Here is a 17,146-nt window from a genome sequence, read left to right as displayed (position 1 = left end):
AAGTCCTTACTATATGCAGCGTGCTATGTTAGTTAACTGGAATACAAAAGCAAAACAAAAAGCCATCCTTGATTTCACTGAGCTTATGTTGAAGTGGGGTTATACAATTTTTAAACAGACAAATACAAGATTTTAAAAAGGGAAGAGAACTAGCAATATTGGGGAAAGCTTCCCCTAGGAGACCCCTGAGGAGAGAGGGGCCTTGAAGAAAGGATTCTAAGGTTAATTGAAGAGGACTGCACTCCTGATTTTGGGCAGACCCTGAACATAGGCCCAGCAAGTAGGGCCTGCTTAGCCTGGGAAGGAGGAAATCAGTGGGCCCTGAAGGGCTTCCAAGGGCCTGCTAAGGAGTTTGCTTTTTTCCAGGAGTCCCACAGGTTGCCATGGTGCTTTAGAAACAGACCTCAAGTTGGCAGTTGTGTAGGAGAAGGGACTGTGAAGGACAGGGTCCAATGAGTGGTTGTCCTTGTCCAGCCAACTTCATAAAGGATGCCTCAAACCCTCACCTCAGGCCAGTGAAAAAGTTGCAGAATTGATTTCATTGTGCTCCTTCATGCTTCAAGAACAGGCGGAGTTATCTTGTGTGTCAGTACTCAGGAGTGTAACAAAACATGGAGGAGGAAACGGAGGCCCAGGGGTCATGTGGGTAGAAAGAACACCTCACTCATAAAGCCAGAATTTGAATCCAAGTTCTCAACCCTAAATCCAGACAAAAAGAAAACAGTCTGTATCCTCCAAAAGCTTGCATTTTTTTTTACTGGGGGAGGCCACATAGCTATATATGCGTATGTCTAAGTAATTTTGAGGGGAAAAGACTAGCAATTGGGGGAATCAAGAGAAGCTTTGTGTACAAAGGAGATGCTTCGGCCAAGTAAATTCTAAGGAGACTTGGAGAGACATCCAGTTAAAGGGTGCAGAACTAGGTGATGGTCTGTACTGTAGAGGGAACCTCAGGAAGGCTGGATGTGTACAGCATAATACTGGAAAGAAGGCAGGATGGGCAATATGGTAAATCAGTCATTCAATTAAGTACCTACTATGTGCCAAGTTTTGGATGAGGCCCTGGGAACACAAGTACAAAGACTAAAGCAGTCCTTATTTATAAGAAGTTTGTGTTCTCAGGGCCTTAAATGCCAAATAGAGGAATTTCCATTTGATCCTAAGGAGCTACTGGAGTTTGAGTGGGAGGCTGACATGTTTAGACCTGTATTTGAAGAAAATTACTTTGGCAATTTGAAGTGGATGGAATTTGAGCCAGAATTTCCAGGAAGGAGGATGTCCAAGTGGTCCAGAAGGTGATGAGAGCTTGAATGAGTGCAAAAGTGAGAGACAACAAGCTCTGGTGAGGGGCAGGGTAGTGGGGAAGGTGATTGTCAAGTGGAGAACTTAGGTGCTTAGAAGTTGGGAGAAGGATAGCCTGGGGCATGAGGTGGGGCTAGGGGATGTAGGGAAGATAATAAGTCTTGTTTGGGACATGTGATTTTAAAATGCTTATTGGGCATCCAGTTCAAAATGTCCAATTGCCAGTTTAAGGATGTGAGATGAGCATTCAGGAAAGATGTATCTATTTGGGAGTCATCTGTGTGGAGGTGGTAATTATACCCATGGGAGCTGTGAGATCACCAAATGAGAAAGTGTAAAGAGAGATTAGAGTGTCCAGGGCAGAGCCTGCGGGTGCACCCATGGTTGCGGTGAGATGTGGAAGATGATTCAAAAAAGTAGCCTGCAGAGGAGGGGTCAGACAGGAGGAGAAGAGAAGAGTGATGCTGAAGAACAGAGGCACTCCCCTACCCCCCCAGACCCAGAGGTGGGAGGAAGTGGGGCAGATCCTGTAGGGAAACAAGAAGGACAGAGAACAATTATCAGATGGGGCAGACTTGAGTGAGCCTGAATGCCAGATTGCAGGAGTCCTGGAGGTGAGGTTGGAAGGACTTGGGAGATGTGGTCACATTTGTAGGCCTCAGAGAGTGAGCCAAGAGTAAATGTTGAAGGGAGAAGAGCAGGCTTCAGGGGTTGCCATGGCAGCCATGAGTGGACTCTGGAGCCAGAGAACACCTTAGGGAATTCCCTTCTCACCCCTGGGCCTTAGTTTCTTCATTTATAAAATGAGCTTTATTAGGTGAGTTATGTGGCTCATCCTACCTGTCACATCTGTAATTTTGTATGTAAGATGGATGACACTCTTTTTAGCCCCAAACAACCAGAAAAAATGGGAGGACATTGCAAAGTAAATTAAGGCTCATTGTCAGGAAATACTTTCAACCATTTGAGCTGTCTGAAATTAGAGCAGGTATCCTCAAGAAGGGATGGTTTTCATTTCATTCTGGGAGATCTTCAATTTTGAGAGGACTACAAATTTGGAATATTGTAGTACACACACTTTGATCTGATGGCTGCTGAGATCCCTTCCAGCTTTCAAATTCTGTGATATACTACTGTTTTTTTGTTATCTGAAGACTACACTATCTGAATTAGCTCATTACCAAAGCCACAAACAGAATGATAAAATTTTGGGTTATGACACCTTCCAAAGACTGTCTGCCCTGTCCATAGGGGATTGCACCAATAGAATTATATATTAAATAAATTATATATATTGATATGTACTCTGAGTATTCAGTGACCTTAGTTACAAAGATAGCATTGGCAAAAACTACATTGAAAATATGGTTTATTTAAATCTTTAATTTTGTTGATTGCTGTTTTCTGTTAAAAAATATGAAAGTGTCCAGGGATTTGTAGACATCTCTAAAGTCTACATCACAAGTATTTTGTTCAAAAGAAAAGAGGGCATTAGACATGGTCGTGAGTGTAGTAGAGTGTCACCAAAAAAAAAGCATCAGGTCTTAATAGACAGGAACGACTGATTATGGATGTCCAAGTTCTTTCAACATTAACTGCATGCATGCAGTTGGATCATTAATTGGATAAATAAAACATCACTATAGATACTGGATTAGGAAATAGGATAAAGACATTTTCTCCCTGATGATTAAAGCCATCCAGATCCAACCTGTTTAAAAGGATTATTTTAATTCTGAAAAACAGGAAATGGACCAAAGTAAATATGTTAAGTCTGTCATCATGTTAAGAAGTTAAGCTTAGCCAAATAGTGCACATATATGAGCATACTAGAAAAACCTGGAAAATACTTGAATACTTGGGGAAATGGCACCTGACAGTTGATCATATACTTCACAACCAATTTGCCAGCTTTTTTGTCTCTCTGATCTCTTTGTAAAAATAATCTATGTATGCTTGTCTGATGTCCTTGATGAAAACATGAGAAGTTAATAGGCAGGCTTCCAAAGAAACTGACCACATCATTAGCTTGGTACAATTGACTGAGAAATGTAGAAAATTTGAGATTATGTTTATTTTTTTTGATATTTTAAAATTGTGAAAAAGAGAATTGTATATAAAATAAGGAATCTGTTTCAGCTTGTTTTTTTTAATATTAAATATTACTCTTCTGTGTATTTTTAAAATGTTCCATTGACACTTTTCTTTTCTTCTTTTTAAAATCACTGTTATTTGCCATTATGCATTTTTTCCCCCCCAATAGTTCATTTATGGCTTTTTCCAGATTCTTTTTCTGATTTTAGATTATGTAAATTCTCTATAATTCTGATAATCTGAGCATTTTTTATTTTTTGCAAATATATTCATCCCATTTCATTTGTTGATTTTCCTGGCATGTAACTAGGCAATATAGTTTCTTTTGTTTCTTCTTCAGTTGCTGTGAGGTCTTCTATTTCAGTTTTTATATTGGCAATTTGATTTTTCTCTTTTGTCTATTGTATTTCATTAGTTTGAAATTAGTTTTATTTGTTAGTTCAATAGAGTTTTTTCAGTTTTATTCATCTCTGATTTCTAACTCTTCTTTAGCGGGGGAAAGATGTAATTTGTTGTTTTTTAGTACTGGGCTGATTCCTTGATCTGTTCTTTTCTCTTTTTTGAGAGAAGGTGTTTAAAGGCATAAATTTTTTCCCTCCCCACCCCCTTCGTTGCTTTAAGTGACATACCAATAAATGATTTCTATGTTGTTTTCTTTGATGGAATTTACTGTTTCTGTGATTTGTTTTTTGACTTACCAATGCTTTATTTAAATTAAATTAGATTAAATTATTCAGTGGCACCTAGAGTAATGGAACAGGAGTCAGGAAGACCTGCATTTTTATTTAGCCTTAGATACTTGCTAGCTTTTTGATCCTGGACAAGTCATTAATTCCTCTCTTCCTTTATACTTCACCTCTAACATGGGGGTAATAATAGCATTCCCAGAGTGATGGTGATGGTTTTTTTAAAAGAAGTTCTTTAAAAAAAAAAAAAAAAAAGTTTGGTTTTTTTTCCCTTACCATCACCATAGTTATCCTGTGTGTTACTTTCCTTTGCCCATCCCTTACTCATTTCCTTTGCCAACAATAGTACTTTTTTGGAGAGGAAAAAAGTCAACACAACTGACACATTGAAAAATTCTGAAGACATGTTCAATGTGTAACACCAATAGACCTTCCACCTCCACAGAATGGTAGGTTGGAGGTATTGTCTCATATTCCTTCATTTGAGTCCTATTTGATCTTTATCATTTTGTGGTGCTTACTTTTTATTTATTTATTTTTGGTATATTTTTCTTTCATTTACATTGTTATAGTAGTTAATTAGAATATTGTTTTCTTGGTTCTGTTTATTTTACTCTTCACAGTTCTTATAGATCTTTCCATGATTCTCTGTATTCATCACACTCATCCAACACTGACTGGTTGCCATTTTTTGTCATTTTTGCTAGTTTGTGGAATATAAGTGAAACTTGAGGGTTGTTTTGATTTGGATTTCTCATTATTAAAAACTTGGAGCATTTATTCATGATTGTGAGTGCTTATTAATTTTCTTAAGAATAGTCCTTTGAGGACTAAGTAGTACAGTGGATAGAATACCAGCCCTGAAATCAGGAGGACCTGAGTTCAAAAAGTGTCTCAGACACTTAACACTAGCTGTGTGACCCTGGGCAAGTCAATTAATCCCAATTGCCTCAGCAAAAAAAAAAAGACTGGTCCTTTGACCATTTTCCTATTTAGGAATGACTGTTAGTTTTATATCTACTTACTGTTTCTCCTCAGGGTATTGTGAGGATATATTTGCAAACTTCAAAGTGCTCAATAAATGTTAGCTATTTGCTAGTAGTAGTAGTAGTAATAGTAATAGTAGTCACCTCCATTTAATCTAAATCCTTTCTTCAAATAGCCTTTGTTATAATTTTTGTTGCATTATGATCAACAAAGAATTTGCTTGATAATCTGCTTTTCTGTATTTGAGATTTTCATATCTTATTAGGTGGTCAGTTTTTGCAAATCTGCCATGTACCACTGAAAAATAACATAACTTTTCATCCCTCTTCAGTAGTTACCAGAAGGCTATTATATGTAACTTTTCTGAAATTCTATTTGGATCCTTAATTTCTTTCTTATCTATCTTTTCAACATTATTTGATTAAGTTAGGGGCTACTATAATCTTGCTATTTCTCCCTCTAATAATAATTCTAGCTAGCAATTATCTAGCACTTTAAGGTATATAAAGTACCATAATGAGGTCTCATTTGGTTGTCACAACCACTTTGTAAGGTAGGTGCTATTTATTAACTCCATTTTATAGATGAGTATACTGAGGTCGAGAGAAGGCAGGATTTAAAATTGGTCATTGTGACTCCAGGTCATCAGACTTTTCACTATACTAGTCTGGACCCCCTGTTCTTTCAAGAATGTAAAATAAGTCTTCCAGGATTCATTTCTAAGTCAGTGAAGTTCTTAGCAAAATATTTTGTTTCTTATAGCTATTTTTGTTGTTACTTTGAGATCGTAATTGCTACCCCTGCTTCCAAAAAATTCTTTTTAAGCATAAGAAATTTTGCTCTGGCCCCTCATTTCAAAACTTTTTGAATTTTTGTTTCTGCAAAGATCTGTTCTGCTTTCTTTGTATTCCTTCTCCTTCTCTCTCCCCCAATCAGCACTCTTCACTAATTCTTACACTTATTCTTTTCTTTTAATCTTTGCAATCCTTTCTGTGAAACTGAAGCTAAAGTTTTTTTTTACTTGTCTTTTCCCCGAGGAATATAAAAACCAAACCAAGTTATTACTTCGTTTGTCTTAACTTCCTCTCACTTTTTGAAATTGGAAGGAACATTTATCTTTTCTCCCTCTATTGGAATGTAAGTGCTTGCTCCTTGCTTAGGCTCTTTCTAAAGTTCAAATGTATTACTTGATTCCTATGTTTTCAATTCAAATTTTCCCAGCTCTGGTCTTTTTAATCATTTTTTCTTTCTTTCTTTCTTTTTTTTTCTTTTTTTTTCTTTTTTTTTTTTTGGCTGAGGCAATTGGGGTTATGTGACTTGCCCAGGGTCACATAGCCAGGAAGTGTTAAGTGTCTGAGGCAGGATTTGAACTCAGGTCCTCCTGTCTTCAGAGCCAGTGCTCTATCTACCTAGCTGCCCCCTTTTTAATCATTTTTTAATTATTATTTAAAATTCTTCTCTTTCATTAAAGGTCTTTCTTTGTTATCTTTTGCACTTTGGGCTCTTATTCTGAATTTTTTCTTCCCTTTTTGTCGTAGTTGCTGCTAAGTCTTATTGTAGTCCTGACTTTAGTTCCTTGGTCCTTGAAGATTCTTGCTGACTTTTTCTTTGACTTGGAAACTCTGGACTTCATGGGACTATTTGTTTTAGGGCAACTGTCAGAAAATCATCTGGTAGATTCTTTTTATTTTCACTTCTCATTCTGTCAATCTTCTGATTCCAGTCAATCTGGACAGCTTCTGGGCTTTTTTGAGAGCTATTTAGGGAGATCATGGTTTTCAGAGAGTATATCTCCCACCTATTTTTTAGTTGCTTAGTTGTTTTCATCTTAAATTTTCTCCAATTTTTGTAATCTTTTGCTCTTAATAAAAATTTTTTTGGAGTTCTTTGTTCTCTTCTAATTTTCAGGGATCCTGTTACTTTGGTGAGGTTTCTATTTTTCCTTAGCTATTCTTCCAGTACTTTCTTCTACAACTCTTATTTTGCATATTCAATTTTTTTTTTTAATCTCAAGCTTTTTGTAGCTCTGATGCTGTGCTAGTGGATTTTTGTTGAGTTTCTTCTAAGTTTGTTGACCTTGTGGGCATCCCTTGATCATTTCTCATTGTGTTCAGTGTCCTCCTTTTATTCCTGTTTCTAGCCTTAGTTCTTGACTTGACTTTTTGTTCCAGAGTCAGACATCACCTCTTCCCAAGCTCTTGCATAGGGTAGTCAGGCCCTATTTGGACTGACTTTTCATAGATTCCACCTCTCTTGGAACATCTGTCTTCAAAATCCAAATAGAGTTTAGTGTCTCCTTTCAGAGTTTTTATGTCCACCCTCCCACTTTCCCCAGAGCCTCTATTTGTACATCTTAATTAAAAGTCCCCTTCTTTTTATCTTTTCATGTTGCTTAATCAGCCATTAGTTCCACTTCCTTCCATGATCTTGAAGAGGTAATAAAAGTACAAGAAGTGATAATATGGAGTAGAAATATGAAATAGATTTGAAAGAGCATAATTGTAAAAGAATATTATAAAAATAATATATTAAAGATTTGGTTCTTGACATGGAGCAACAACGATAAGCTATCCATCACAAGTAATAGAGATTTGCTGTTTGATTACCTGAATAGCACAAACAAATACAACTGGGTAAGGCAGAATCATTGGTGATTGAACACCACTTGTTCGAGGGGAACAAGACTATTAAGATTTCAAGGGAGGAGGAAAAAATAAAAGCAGGATATATATTGAGATATTGAGAATATCTTAAAGACTGGAAAGACTGAGTTTCCATCAAGACTCAAAATAATCAAGACAGTCTGGAAAACTTGATCATCATGGTTGATCATTGGAACTGGATGAAACTGTTTTTAGCAGAGTTCCCATTAGTCCTGCTAGGCCTAACTGAGATTTTGGAGAGCACGCTAGTCAGGCCTCTTGCCTAGCTTTCCTGGGTCTGGTGCCTGGGTGCAAAGTTGGAACTGTGTCCTGCTGTGGTTCCCAGTGCCATTTTTAATCAAGATTTAGTTTTTACAGAGCAAGATAAAACTTTGAAGGCTCTCAAACTGGGTTTGTCATGCAAATTAATAATAGCACTTTATAGCACTCAGTGTTTGCAAATTGCTTTACAATTATGTTCTCATTTTTGTTGTAACAACAACTCTGAAAGATAGGATTTATTCTCATGTCCATTTTGCAGTTGAGAGAACTGAAGCATTTTAAGGGACTTTCTCAGAGACAGCTGCTGAAGTGTCCAAGATCAAATTTGAATGTGTATCTTTCTGACTTCAAACCCCGTACTAGCTGCTAACTGAGAGCTGGACAGACTACAGTGATAAATGTAACACATTGACTATTGATATTAAATAATAGTTGAAACAAAGGATAAATGCTCATCAAAGATGTTTACCAGTGTGTTGGATTCTGTTCTCTAAAGAATTCTCTGCTGATGGTAACTTCTCCAAATGCTTCTATATATAGTGCCCTATAGATAACATCATACAAAAGCATATCTAGCTTGGAATACTGTATAAGTCCCTTCAGCAAAATTTACATTTCTGTGGAAGAGATTGCCCCCATCTTCATAAGATCAACAGGATTGAAAAACTTACATTACCTAGACTGATGTATAGTGAGCTGGGCACCCTTCCTTGGAATTAATTTATCTCTTTTCTTATGTTTCTTGTATGGATGCTACAAAGTGAATGGTCCCGGAGGAAGGGATCTGGCCCACGTATGAGGAATGTACGAGGTGCTTGCTTTCCATGACCCCAGTAGTTTGCTGTCCCAGAAGTCCTTTTTCAAATCATATAAGCTTCCCCAGATTCTATATGGCTGCGAAACAGAGTATCATGATGACAGAAGGGCTAAAATTACAAGTAACTCAAAGGGAAATAGACATGATGGTAATAAGCAGTTTTTGCATGTTGCTAAAAATGACTTGGAATGGACAAAAGGAATCTGAGAGAAATGGGGGAGCCAAACATATCAAGAGCAAAACAACAGATGGCCAACCTTCCATTGGTAGGCCTTGAGATAGATTAAGTAGAGAAGAAGCCAGCAGGTAGAGGCTATACTCGAGACTTTATGGAATTATATGTGAAGTTATTGGAGTCGTCAGCTCCATTGATGGACGGTGTACTCACAAGAAAATAGCAGGTCTAGCCACAGAAGTGCAAAGCCTGATACTTTCAAGGATAGTTTAAGTTTTAGAAATATGGGTAAGAGTGTGTGAAGGTCTCATAGAGAAAAGGATCATTAACTGCTCAGACCTTCCAGTAGAGGGCAGCAGTGTCCTATGTGACTGCCTAATACCTTAGCAGCCTGTACAGGAAGAATCTTACTTTTGGTGCCAAAAAAGGACTTTAAGACATCTAGTGATAGGAGTAGGTATATGATTTGCCAAGCTAATGGCTTTGGGGGAAGGGGGAATTGCTTATTTTTTAAAGTGTATTTTTTAAAGTCCTAATTTTAAATTAAATTTAATTTCTTTAGTTTGCTAAATAAAAATTAATGTCTTTATGCATCGGGATTCCATAAATATTTGCCCCCCAAAATTAGATGTCCTGCATCTACCCTGTAATAAAACATATTAAGCTTCTTGTGCATCTAGTACACCTTTAATTTACAGTTGAGGTGGTGAGCTAATAGCAAGAGCCAGGATTCAAATCTGAGTTTCTTGACTCATAGAATCATTAAATGTTAGAGATGGAAGGATCATAGAAGTTATCTGGTCTATACATATATATATATATATATATATATTTTTTTTTTTTTTTTTTTTTTTTTAATGAAATATGAGACTCAAGGAGTTTTGGTTAATAAATATTTGTTAAGCACTTACTGTATGCCAGATACTGTTTCATTGACTTCTCTAAGACCTCAGCTCACAAATAGCAGAGACTAGACTTAAACTCCTGATCCTCATTCTAGTATCTTTTCTTCCACATCATGGTAGCTTACATGTAGATTGAACATTTTACAATTAGAAATTTTTGACAAACTATTGAAGCTGGTGGTAATCTGTGTTCTCTTTGTGAGTTGATATAGAGGGCCCGAACTTTGAAGAAGTATAATTGAAATAAGGATGCTTATAACAAGGTGTTAACTCGGTGTAATTGATCTTTAGTATACATATACTTAGTACTTAGTATAGTGATGTAATGGTTCTCTAATTCACACATACATAGTGTGCTGTAATGATGTAATCATACTAAGGTATTTAAGGGCTGAGAGGACTGGAAATGAGATCTTCCATCTTTGACCATCCTCCTGGTGGCTCTCCTGCCTCCTACACTCCTCCACTAAGATCAAGACTGGGTTCAGACTGTGACAGACACAGACTGTGAAGGAGACAATAAAGACTTTAATTAGATTCTATTCCTGTCTATCTTTGTGGTGACTATCCAGCTGAAACCAAGGCCCATATGGAAGTCCTCCAGAAAACTAGCCCTATATTACAAGTTGAAATATGGAAAGTATAAATTACCCATTAGTCGTTTTAGTGTGTTTTACTGTGCCATTCTCACAAATTGTCCTTTATACTTAACCTTTAATGGATTCATATGTTCATGTCCACAGCCAGAGTGAGCCAGGTCTCTGATGTTGCTTAATCAGGTCCAATTCTTCCTGATTCCATAGACCAATTGTCTGGCAAAGATGCTGCAGTTACTTTGCTGTTACTTTTTCCCATTTTTATGCACATAGGGATTAAATGACTTGGCCAGGATCACATAGCTAGTAAGTTTGAGTTCAGATTTGAACTTCTTTCTGACTCTAGGCCAATTCTTTATCCACTCTGCCACTTAGCTGTCTGGATGTCTGGTATTAAAATTTTTGAACGGTCTCTAGTTTCCAATTCTGGAAGGCTGTATTTCCTGTGTCATTTTACTATGTAAAATACTCAATGCTTCATGCTAGGTTATCCTAGGTGAATTTACCCATTATCCTTGAAATCAATAATGGAACTAACTGTTCTTAGCTTGGTGATCTTTGTCTTGGTTAATTGTATTCTCTTTAGTAATTCTAATTTCTAATAGCCTCTCATCTATCTCTTGGGACCTTTTATACAGATAACTGTCTGAAACACAAATGTATCAACTTTTGAACATTAAACCCTGCATTCTTGTAAAAACAGAAAAACACTGCCTTTGAAACTTTACTATGTACAGCTTAATTTGAGCTTTCTAGAAAAATATTTGAAATTTAACATAAATTACTTGTGCATAATTTTTGCCCTACTCCCATTGACTGTGCCTAAATATGTATAAGTAGCATATCAAAAGGTATGCTTAGTCATTTATTCCTCAATGTGGCTGTTCCTTCCACCAACACAAATAAAAACTCTAGGAGTCAGTGTGAGAATAATTCATCTCTTCATCAGTTAAGGAAGATTGCTTTCCCAGGGCAGATCTGCAGTCCTTCTCGACTTTATAGGACCACTTATCAAAGCCACCTCCAATCCCCAGTGAGAAATCAGAACAAGACATTATGATTGCGTAATTATTCTGTTTTAACAAGTATTGATTAAGCACCTAAAATACATAACAGCATTTGAAGTGCTGGAGATAAAACAGAATTTATGTGTAGTGTCTCTCTAAAAGAAAATAGAGCAGTACTCAATATGCTATGTAAACACAGTAGAAGATAGAAATTTTTTTTTGTTAGAAAAAAATAAATGGCTTTCTTAAAGCTAGACACACTAAGGACATATTACCAGGAGAACTTAGACATCAGTAACTTAGAATTACTGTTATATTTACCCAGGAAGTTGAAACTTACAACCTCAATGCAGGAAGCATTTGGTAAAACTGTTAAACTAACTCTTTAGTTCCCTTACTTTGGCTTTGTACTGTCAAACTATTTCCTCTAGGTCTGTATCTTCTGGCAAGCCTGTCAATATTGATCACTTTCTTCTTCTTTTTTTTTTTTTTTTTAAATTTTTATTTTATTTTATAATTATAACTTTTTTTTTTTTAACAGTACATATGCATGGGTAATTTTTTATAACATTATCCCTTGCACTTACTTCTGTTCAGATTTTTTCCCTTCCTCCCCCAACCCCCCTCCCCCAGATGGCAGGCAGTCTTATACATGTTAAATATATTACAATATATTCTAGATACAATATATGTGTGTAGAACCAAATTTCTTGTTGCACAGGAAGAATTGGATTCAGAAGGTAAAAGTAACAGTTTACACTCATTTCCCAGTGTTCCTTTTCTGGATGTAGCTGATTCTGTCCATCATTAATCAATTGGAATTGGATTAGCTCTTCTCTATGTTGAAGATATCCACTTCCATCAGTATACATCCTCGTACAGTGTCATTGTTGAAGTGTATAATGATCTTCTGGTTCTGCTCGTTTCACTTAGCATCAGTTGATGTAAGTCTCTCCAAGCCTCTCTGTATTTCTCCTGTTGGTCATTTCTTACAGAACAATAATATTCCATAACATTCATATACCATAATTTACCCAACCATTCTCCAATTGATGGACATCCATTCATCTTCCAGCTTCTAGCCACTATGAAAAGGGCTGCCACAAACATTTTGGCACATACAGGTCCCTTTCCCTTCTTTAGTATTTCCTTGGGATATAAGCCCAGTAGTAGTATGGCTGGGTCAAAGGGTATGCACATTTTGATAACTTTTTGGGCATAATTCCAGATTGCTCTCCAGAATGGTTGGATTCTTTCACAACTCCACCAACAATGCATCAGTGTCCCAGTTTTCCTACAGCCCCTCCAACATTCATTGTTATTTGTTCCTGTCATCTTAGCCAATATTGATCACTTTCAAGAAGGGCTATAGTGGTTTCTTGGGGATTCTCCTAAAGTACAGATTGCACTTGGAGAGAGGACTCAAGACTTCCCAACCATTCAAACTCAAAAGTTTCCAATCAATCTAGATTAGAAATAGCCCTCAGGATCCACATTTGGTCATCTGTGCTCAAGAAGGAAATAAAACTAAAGATTCAGCCAGAGGCCTGAGGAGGGTATGTGCCTGCTGCCATATACTCGTAGACACTATCTGAGTGGTCCAAAAAGGAGTCTGGAGAAAAGAAGGATGAGACAAATAGACAGATAGAATATCCTCTTTTAATTAATGTCCCTGCTACTGTCATGGGACAGAAGGACCAAGAGACCACACAGGGTTTCCTTTGCCATCTCTGAACACAAATACTTCAGTATCAATAATATTAAAAAATAATTCTATTAAATCTTATATGTGGTGTTCAGCCACTGTTTTTATTTGTTTTCTTTCTGTTTTTTTTTTTTTTTTTTTTTTTTTTGAAAACCACAAAAAGTGCTTCTTTACATATTTTGAAACATATGGAACCTTTCTACCATTCACTCCTTTGAGGGGCATATGCCAAAATGACATCTTTCAGCTTTACCAATAATTATTAAATCAATTGTAATGGCAGCTGCCATTATTGTCGTTAATATCACTGTATCATCACAGGCTATCATTTCAAAGGCTATTCATGAAAAACAACATTTTCTTTTTTTTTGTTTAATTTTGATTTTTTTATTTTCCAATTACATGTAAAGATAGTTTTCAATCTTCATTTTTGTAATATTTTGAGTTCCAAATTTTTTTCCCTCCCTACTTTCACCCCCCACCCTGCCCCAAGACAGCAAGCAATCTAATATAGATTATACATATACAGGAATCAGAACAAAAAAGGGGAAAACCACAAGAAAGTGGAAAAAAAAGTGAAAAATAACAACGCTTTGATCTGCATTCAGACGCCATAGTTCTCTAGATGTGGATAGATGTTGTGGTTATTGTGTAGAGTGTTCTCTTGGTTCTGCTCATTTCATTTAGCATCAGTTCATGTAAGTCTTTCTTGTAAGCTCTTTCTGAAATCTATCTGCTTATCATTTCTTAAAGAACATTACATTATGTTTCACATACCATAGCTTGTTCAGTCATTTCCCATTAGATGGGTCTCCCCTCACTTTTCAGTTTCTTTGCCACCATAAAAAATAGCTGCTCTAAATATTTTTTGTATAGTTCCTTATCCCATTTTTATGATCTCTTTGAGATATAGACCTAAGTAGTGGTATTGTTAGATAAAGGGTTGGTTGCCCTTTGGATATGGTTCCGAATTGCTCCCCAACTATTTGGATCTGTTCACAACTTTACCAGCAAATGCATTAGTGTTGCAGTTTCCCCATATCTTTTCCAACATTTGTAATTTTCCTTTTCTGTCATGTTAGTCAATCCGATAGATGTAGTTTTAATTTGCATTTTTTCTAATAGAGCATTTTTTCATGTGACCATAGATAGCTTTAATTTCTTCATCTGAAAACTGCCTGTTCATATCCTTTGACCACTTATTAACTGAGGAATGACTTATAATCTTATAAATATGACAAGAGAAAAAGAATGCATAATTGTTACAAAGATCTTTAGCATAGTTATTTTATACAAGGGAGAAGACTGAATCTTCTTTGTCAGCCAGTTAATTAACATTTGTTAAGCTCCTGTCTTTATGAGATGAAATAAATACAAAACAATGAGAATCAGGTTAATTCCAGGAACTGTTTGAAATTTTTGTTTTGCAACCATAGTAAAGTGATTAAAGTAAGAGGAGAGTACTGAAGAAGAAAGTCAGTACATTTGTGTAAAATTAGCAAATCCTAAAATGCACTTTTCAAAGCTTGCCTAAAATATGATCTGTGAAGGGAAGGGAGTCCTGTTGAGACCCTCAGTACCCACAAGGGTAATATATGTTGCAGATCTTCCTTTTCTTGTGTAGGACTAGGGATCAAACCTAGGATGTCATTGTCACTTGCATTCTAGCCCTGAGAGTTTAAATGACTTGTCCAGAGCCCCATTAGCCACTCTGTGTCAGACTAGATCTTCATAGTTTTGAAGTTGATTTTCCATTCATTGTATTAATCTACCTCTCTTTAATAAACAATGTACAAAACAATAAAAAGCCAGACATAAAAAAAAGGAAGAAAAAAAAGCAGTGTTTCCTTTAGGGGGCTCTAGATTCATGAATTTTTAGCCCACATTCCCAGGCTTGAATGGAGGCTCTCTTTGTTAAGCTGATTTCAGCTTTTAACAAAAATGTTCATTGATGACCAAGTACACATATTATTTCCTCATTTTACTAATGAGAAAATTGAGCCTTAGATAGTGAGACGTTTAGTCATATAGCAAACAGTAGCACTAGGTCTTAAATACAGGTCTTCTGATTCCTAGTTTTGTTTCTTTGAACTATTATTTCTCTCTCATTCACAAATATAGCTCTGACTCTTTTACTAAGGGACTTATTCAACCCAGGGTGGCCCAATCGCTGAGAATTATGCTACAGAAAAGCAGGAAGATAGCTTCTTAAACACCTTCCTCAGTCAGGCACAGACTCTCATCATCTGCCCTCTGCCTCTCCCAGATTACTCTGAGCTACGGGGGCCCGGAGAATCGGAGGAATGTAGTAAGTGTGGGTGGTGCCTTCAGCCTGCAACAGGATCCCACAAGGTGAGTGTGTGTGTGTGTGTGTGTGTGTGTGTGTGTGTGTGTGTGTGTGTGTGTGTGTGTGTGTGTAGGTCACCAGTGAGAGTGACCTGGGAATGTGGCTGTCTTCAACAATGAGATGATTCAAGCCAGTCCCAATGATCTTGTGATGAAGAGAGTTATCTACACCCAGAGAGAGAACAATGGGAACTGAGTATGAACCATAACATAACATTTTCACTCTTTTTGTTATTGTTTGCTTGTATTTTGTCTTCTTTCTCATTTTTTTTCCTTTTTGATTTGATTTTTCTTGTGCAGCAAAATAATTGTGTAAATATATATGCATATATTGGATTTAACATATATTTCTACCAAAAAAACAAAAAAAGAGAGTGATCTGGGAAAGCTCAGTCCTACAAGACGCTTAATCACCTCTTGTTTCTTCTCTTCAGGTTTAAATCCATCCATTGCCTTCTCTACCCTGACACTACTTGGTGTCCCCTGAAGAAGCCACTGTGACCCCTAATCCAGGAAGTGTCTGATTTTGGAAACAAACCCATCCTGAGGCATGATCTGATCTCATTTATGGGAAGTAGAGAAGATGGACTTGTTGGCTTCTGCCAAGGAGAAATCCTGTGCCTGTATCAGATACCAGCAGTATGATGGAGCCTATTGAACCTTTTTTCTCCTTCTCTCATCTTCACAGGCTTCCTCAGGGTCATAGCTGATCTGGAGAAGGCCTGGATGTAAGCAGAAGTTAACTAGAGGTGCCAATCAAGGAGCGTACTTGGCGCTCATTTGGGACCCTGCATTGAACTCTGGAGAGAGCCAGGGAGGGAAAAGATGGGGTCTCTATCCTGGAAGAGATCATACCCCATATGATCGCACAGAAAAGTAAAGGCAGGTGTGGTCTATCAGGATTAACAGGCCTGTGCACTAGCAGCCCTTTTCTTAATAGAAACAGGGCAGGGCCTCAGTTTACTGAGCTTCTAGTAGCATGTTGAGCTTATCATTCTTGATTAACCAGAGCCTTTGATCAGTCACCCTTTGAGGTGGACCTTTGAGCTGCTGGCCCTTGAGGGGCCCTTGAAGACTGGATGAGCTACAGGCCACGATTTCATTTTTCTTTGAAGGGCAGCCCAGGACCATTTAGGGTTATGCTGTCTTTGAAATAGGTACAGATTTGAAGAGGGTCTGGTGACAAGGGAGCAGCCGTTCTTCTCGATAGCTACCTCCAAGTCCCCCTCTACTCAAAAGTTACTGGGGGCATGGATGAGGACCAGATAAGACACTTAGCTTTCTGGCTGTCTCAGACTTCTTCCCATCCTTCCTGGGGCACTGAGGGAAAGCTAAGGAGCCTTGATCTGCCCTGAACCTGAGCCAGGGTTTAAAAAATGGGCTTTTCCCGCAATCTGCTCCTTGTTTTCTATTTTTCCTTTACCCTTTGAATCTTCCAAGAACTGGGTGGAATGGGAAGGAAAGGGTGTATTGTCATCCTCCTGTGTGCTCCCAAGCTAATTCAGCCAGTATTGAAGATCATAGATATCCATAGCCAGAGAGCCCATCAACCCAACCAACCAGTTCATGTTTTTCAGCCAAATAAATAATATTTAAAGTTAA

At 37.2% G+C, this 17,146-nt stretch overlaps 1 protein-coding gene across 2 annotated transcripts in view; it reads left to right on the top strand.

Moving 5' to 3' along the window:
- The window catches only part of RFNG (RFNG O-fucosylpeptide 3-beta-N-acetylglucosaminyltransferase), a 25,492-nt gene extending 8,346 nt beyond the window's left edge, over positions 1–17,146 (top strand). Inside the window, exons 7-8 of one of the 2 annotated variants that reach the window (XM_074260493.1) lie at positions 15,465–15,550; positions 15,979–17,146. In XM_074260493.1, the coding sequence (XP_074116594.1) occupies positions 15,465–15,550; positions 15,979–16,045 (153 nt within the window). In that variant the 3' untranslated portion in view covers positions 16,046–17,146. Of the gene's footprint in view, positions 1–15,433; positions 15,551–15,978 lie in introns of both variants that reach the window. The other variant, XM_074260492.1, reaches the window with a different exon arrangement.

The sequence above is a fragment of the Sminthopsis crassicaudata genome, chromosome 4 (assembly GCF_048593235.1).
Source record: "Sminthopsis crassicaudata isolate SCR6 chromosome 4, ASM4859323v1, whole genome shotgun sequence".
In the NCBI taxonomy this organism is placed as follows: Eukaryota; Metazoa; Chordata; class Mammalia; order Dasyuromorphia; family Dasyuridae; genus Sminthopsis; species Sminthopsis crassicaudata.
This window is presented reverse-complemented; position numbering and strand designations above follow the sequence as displayed.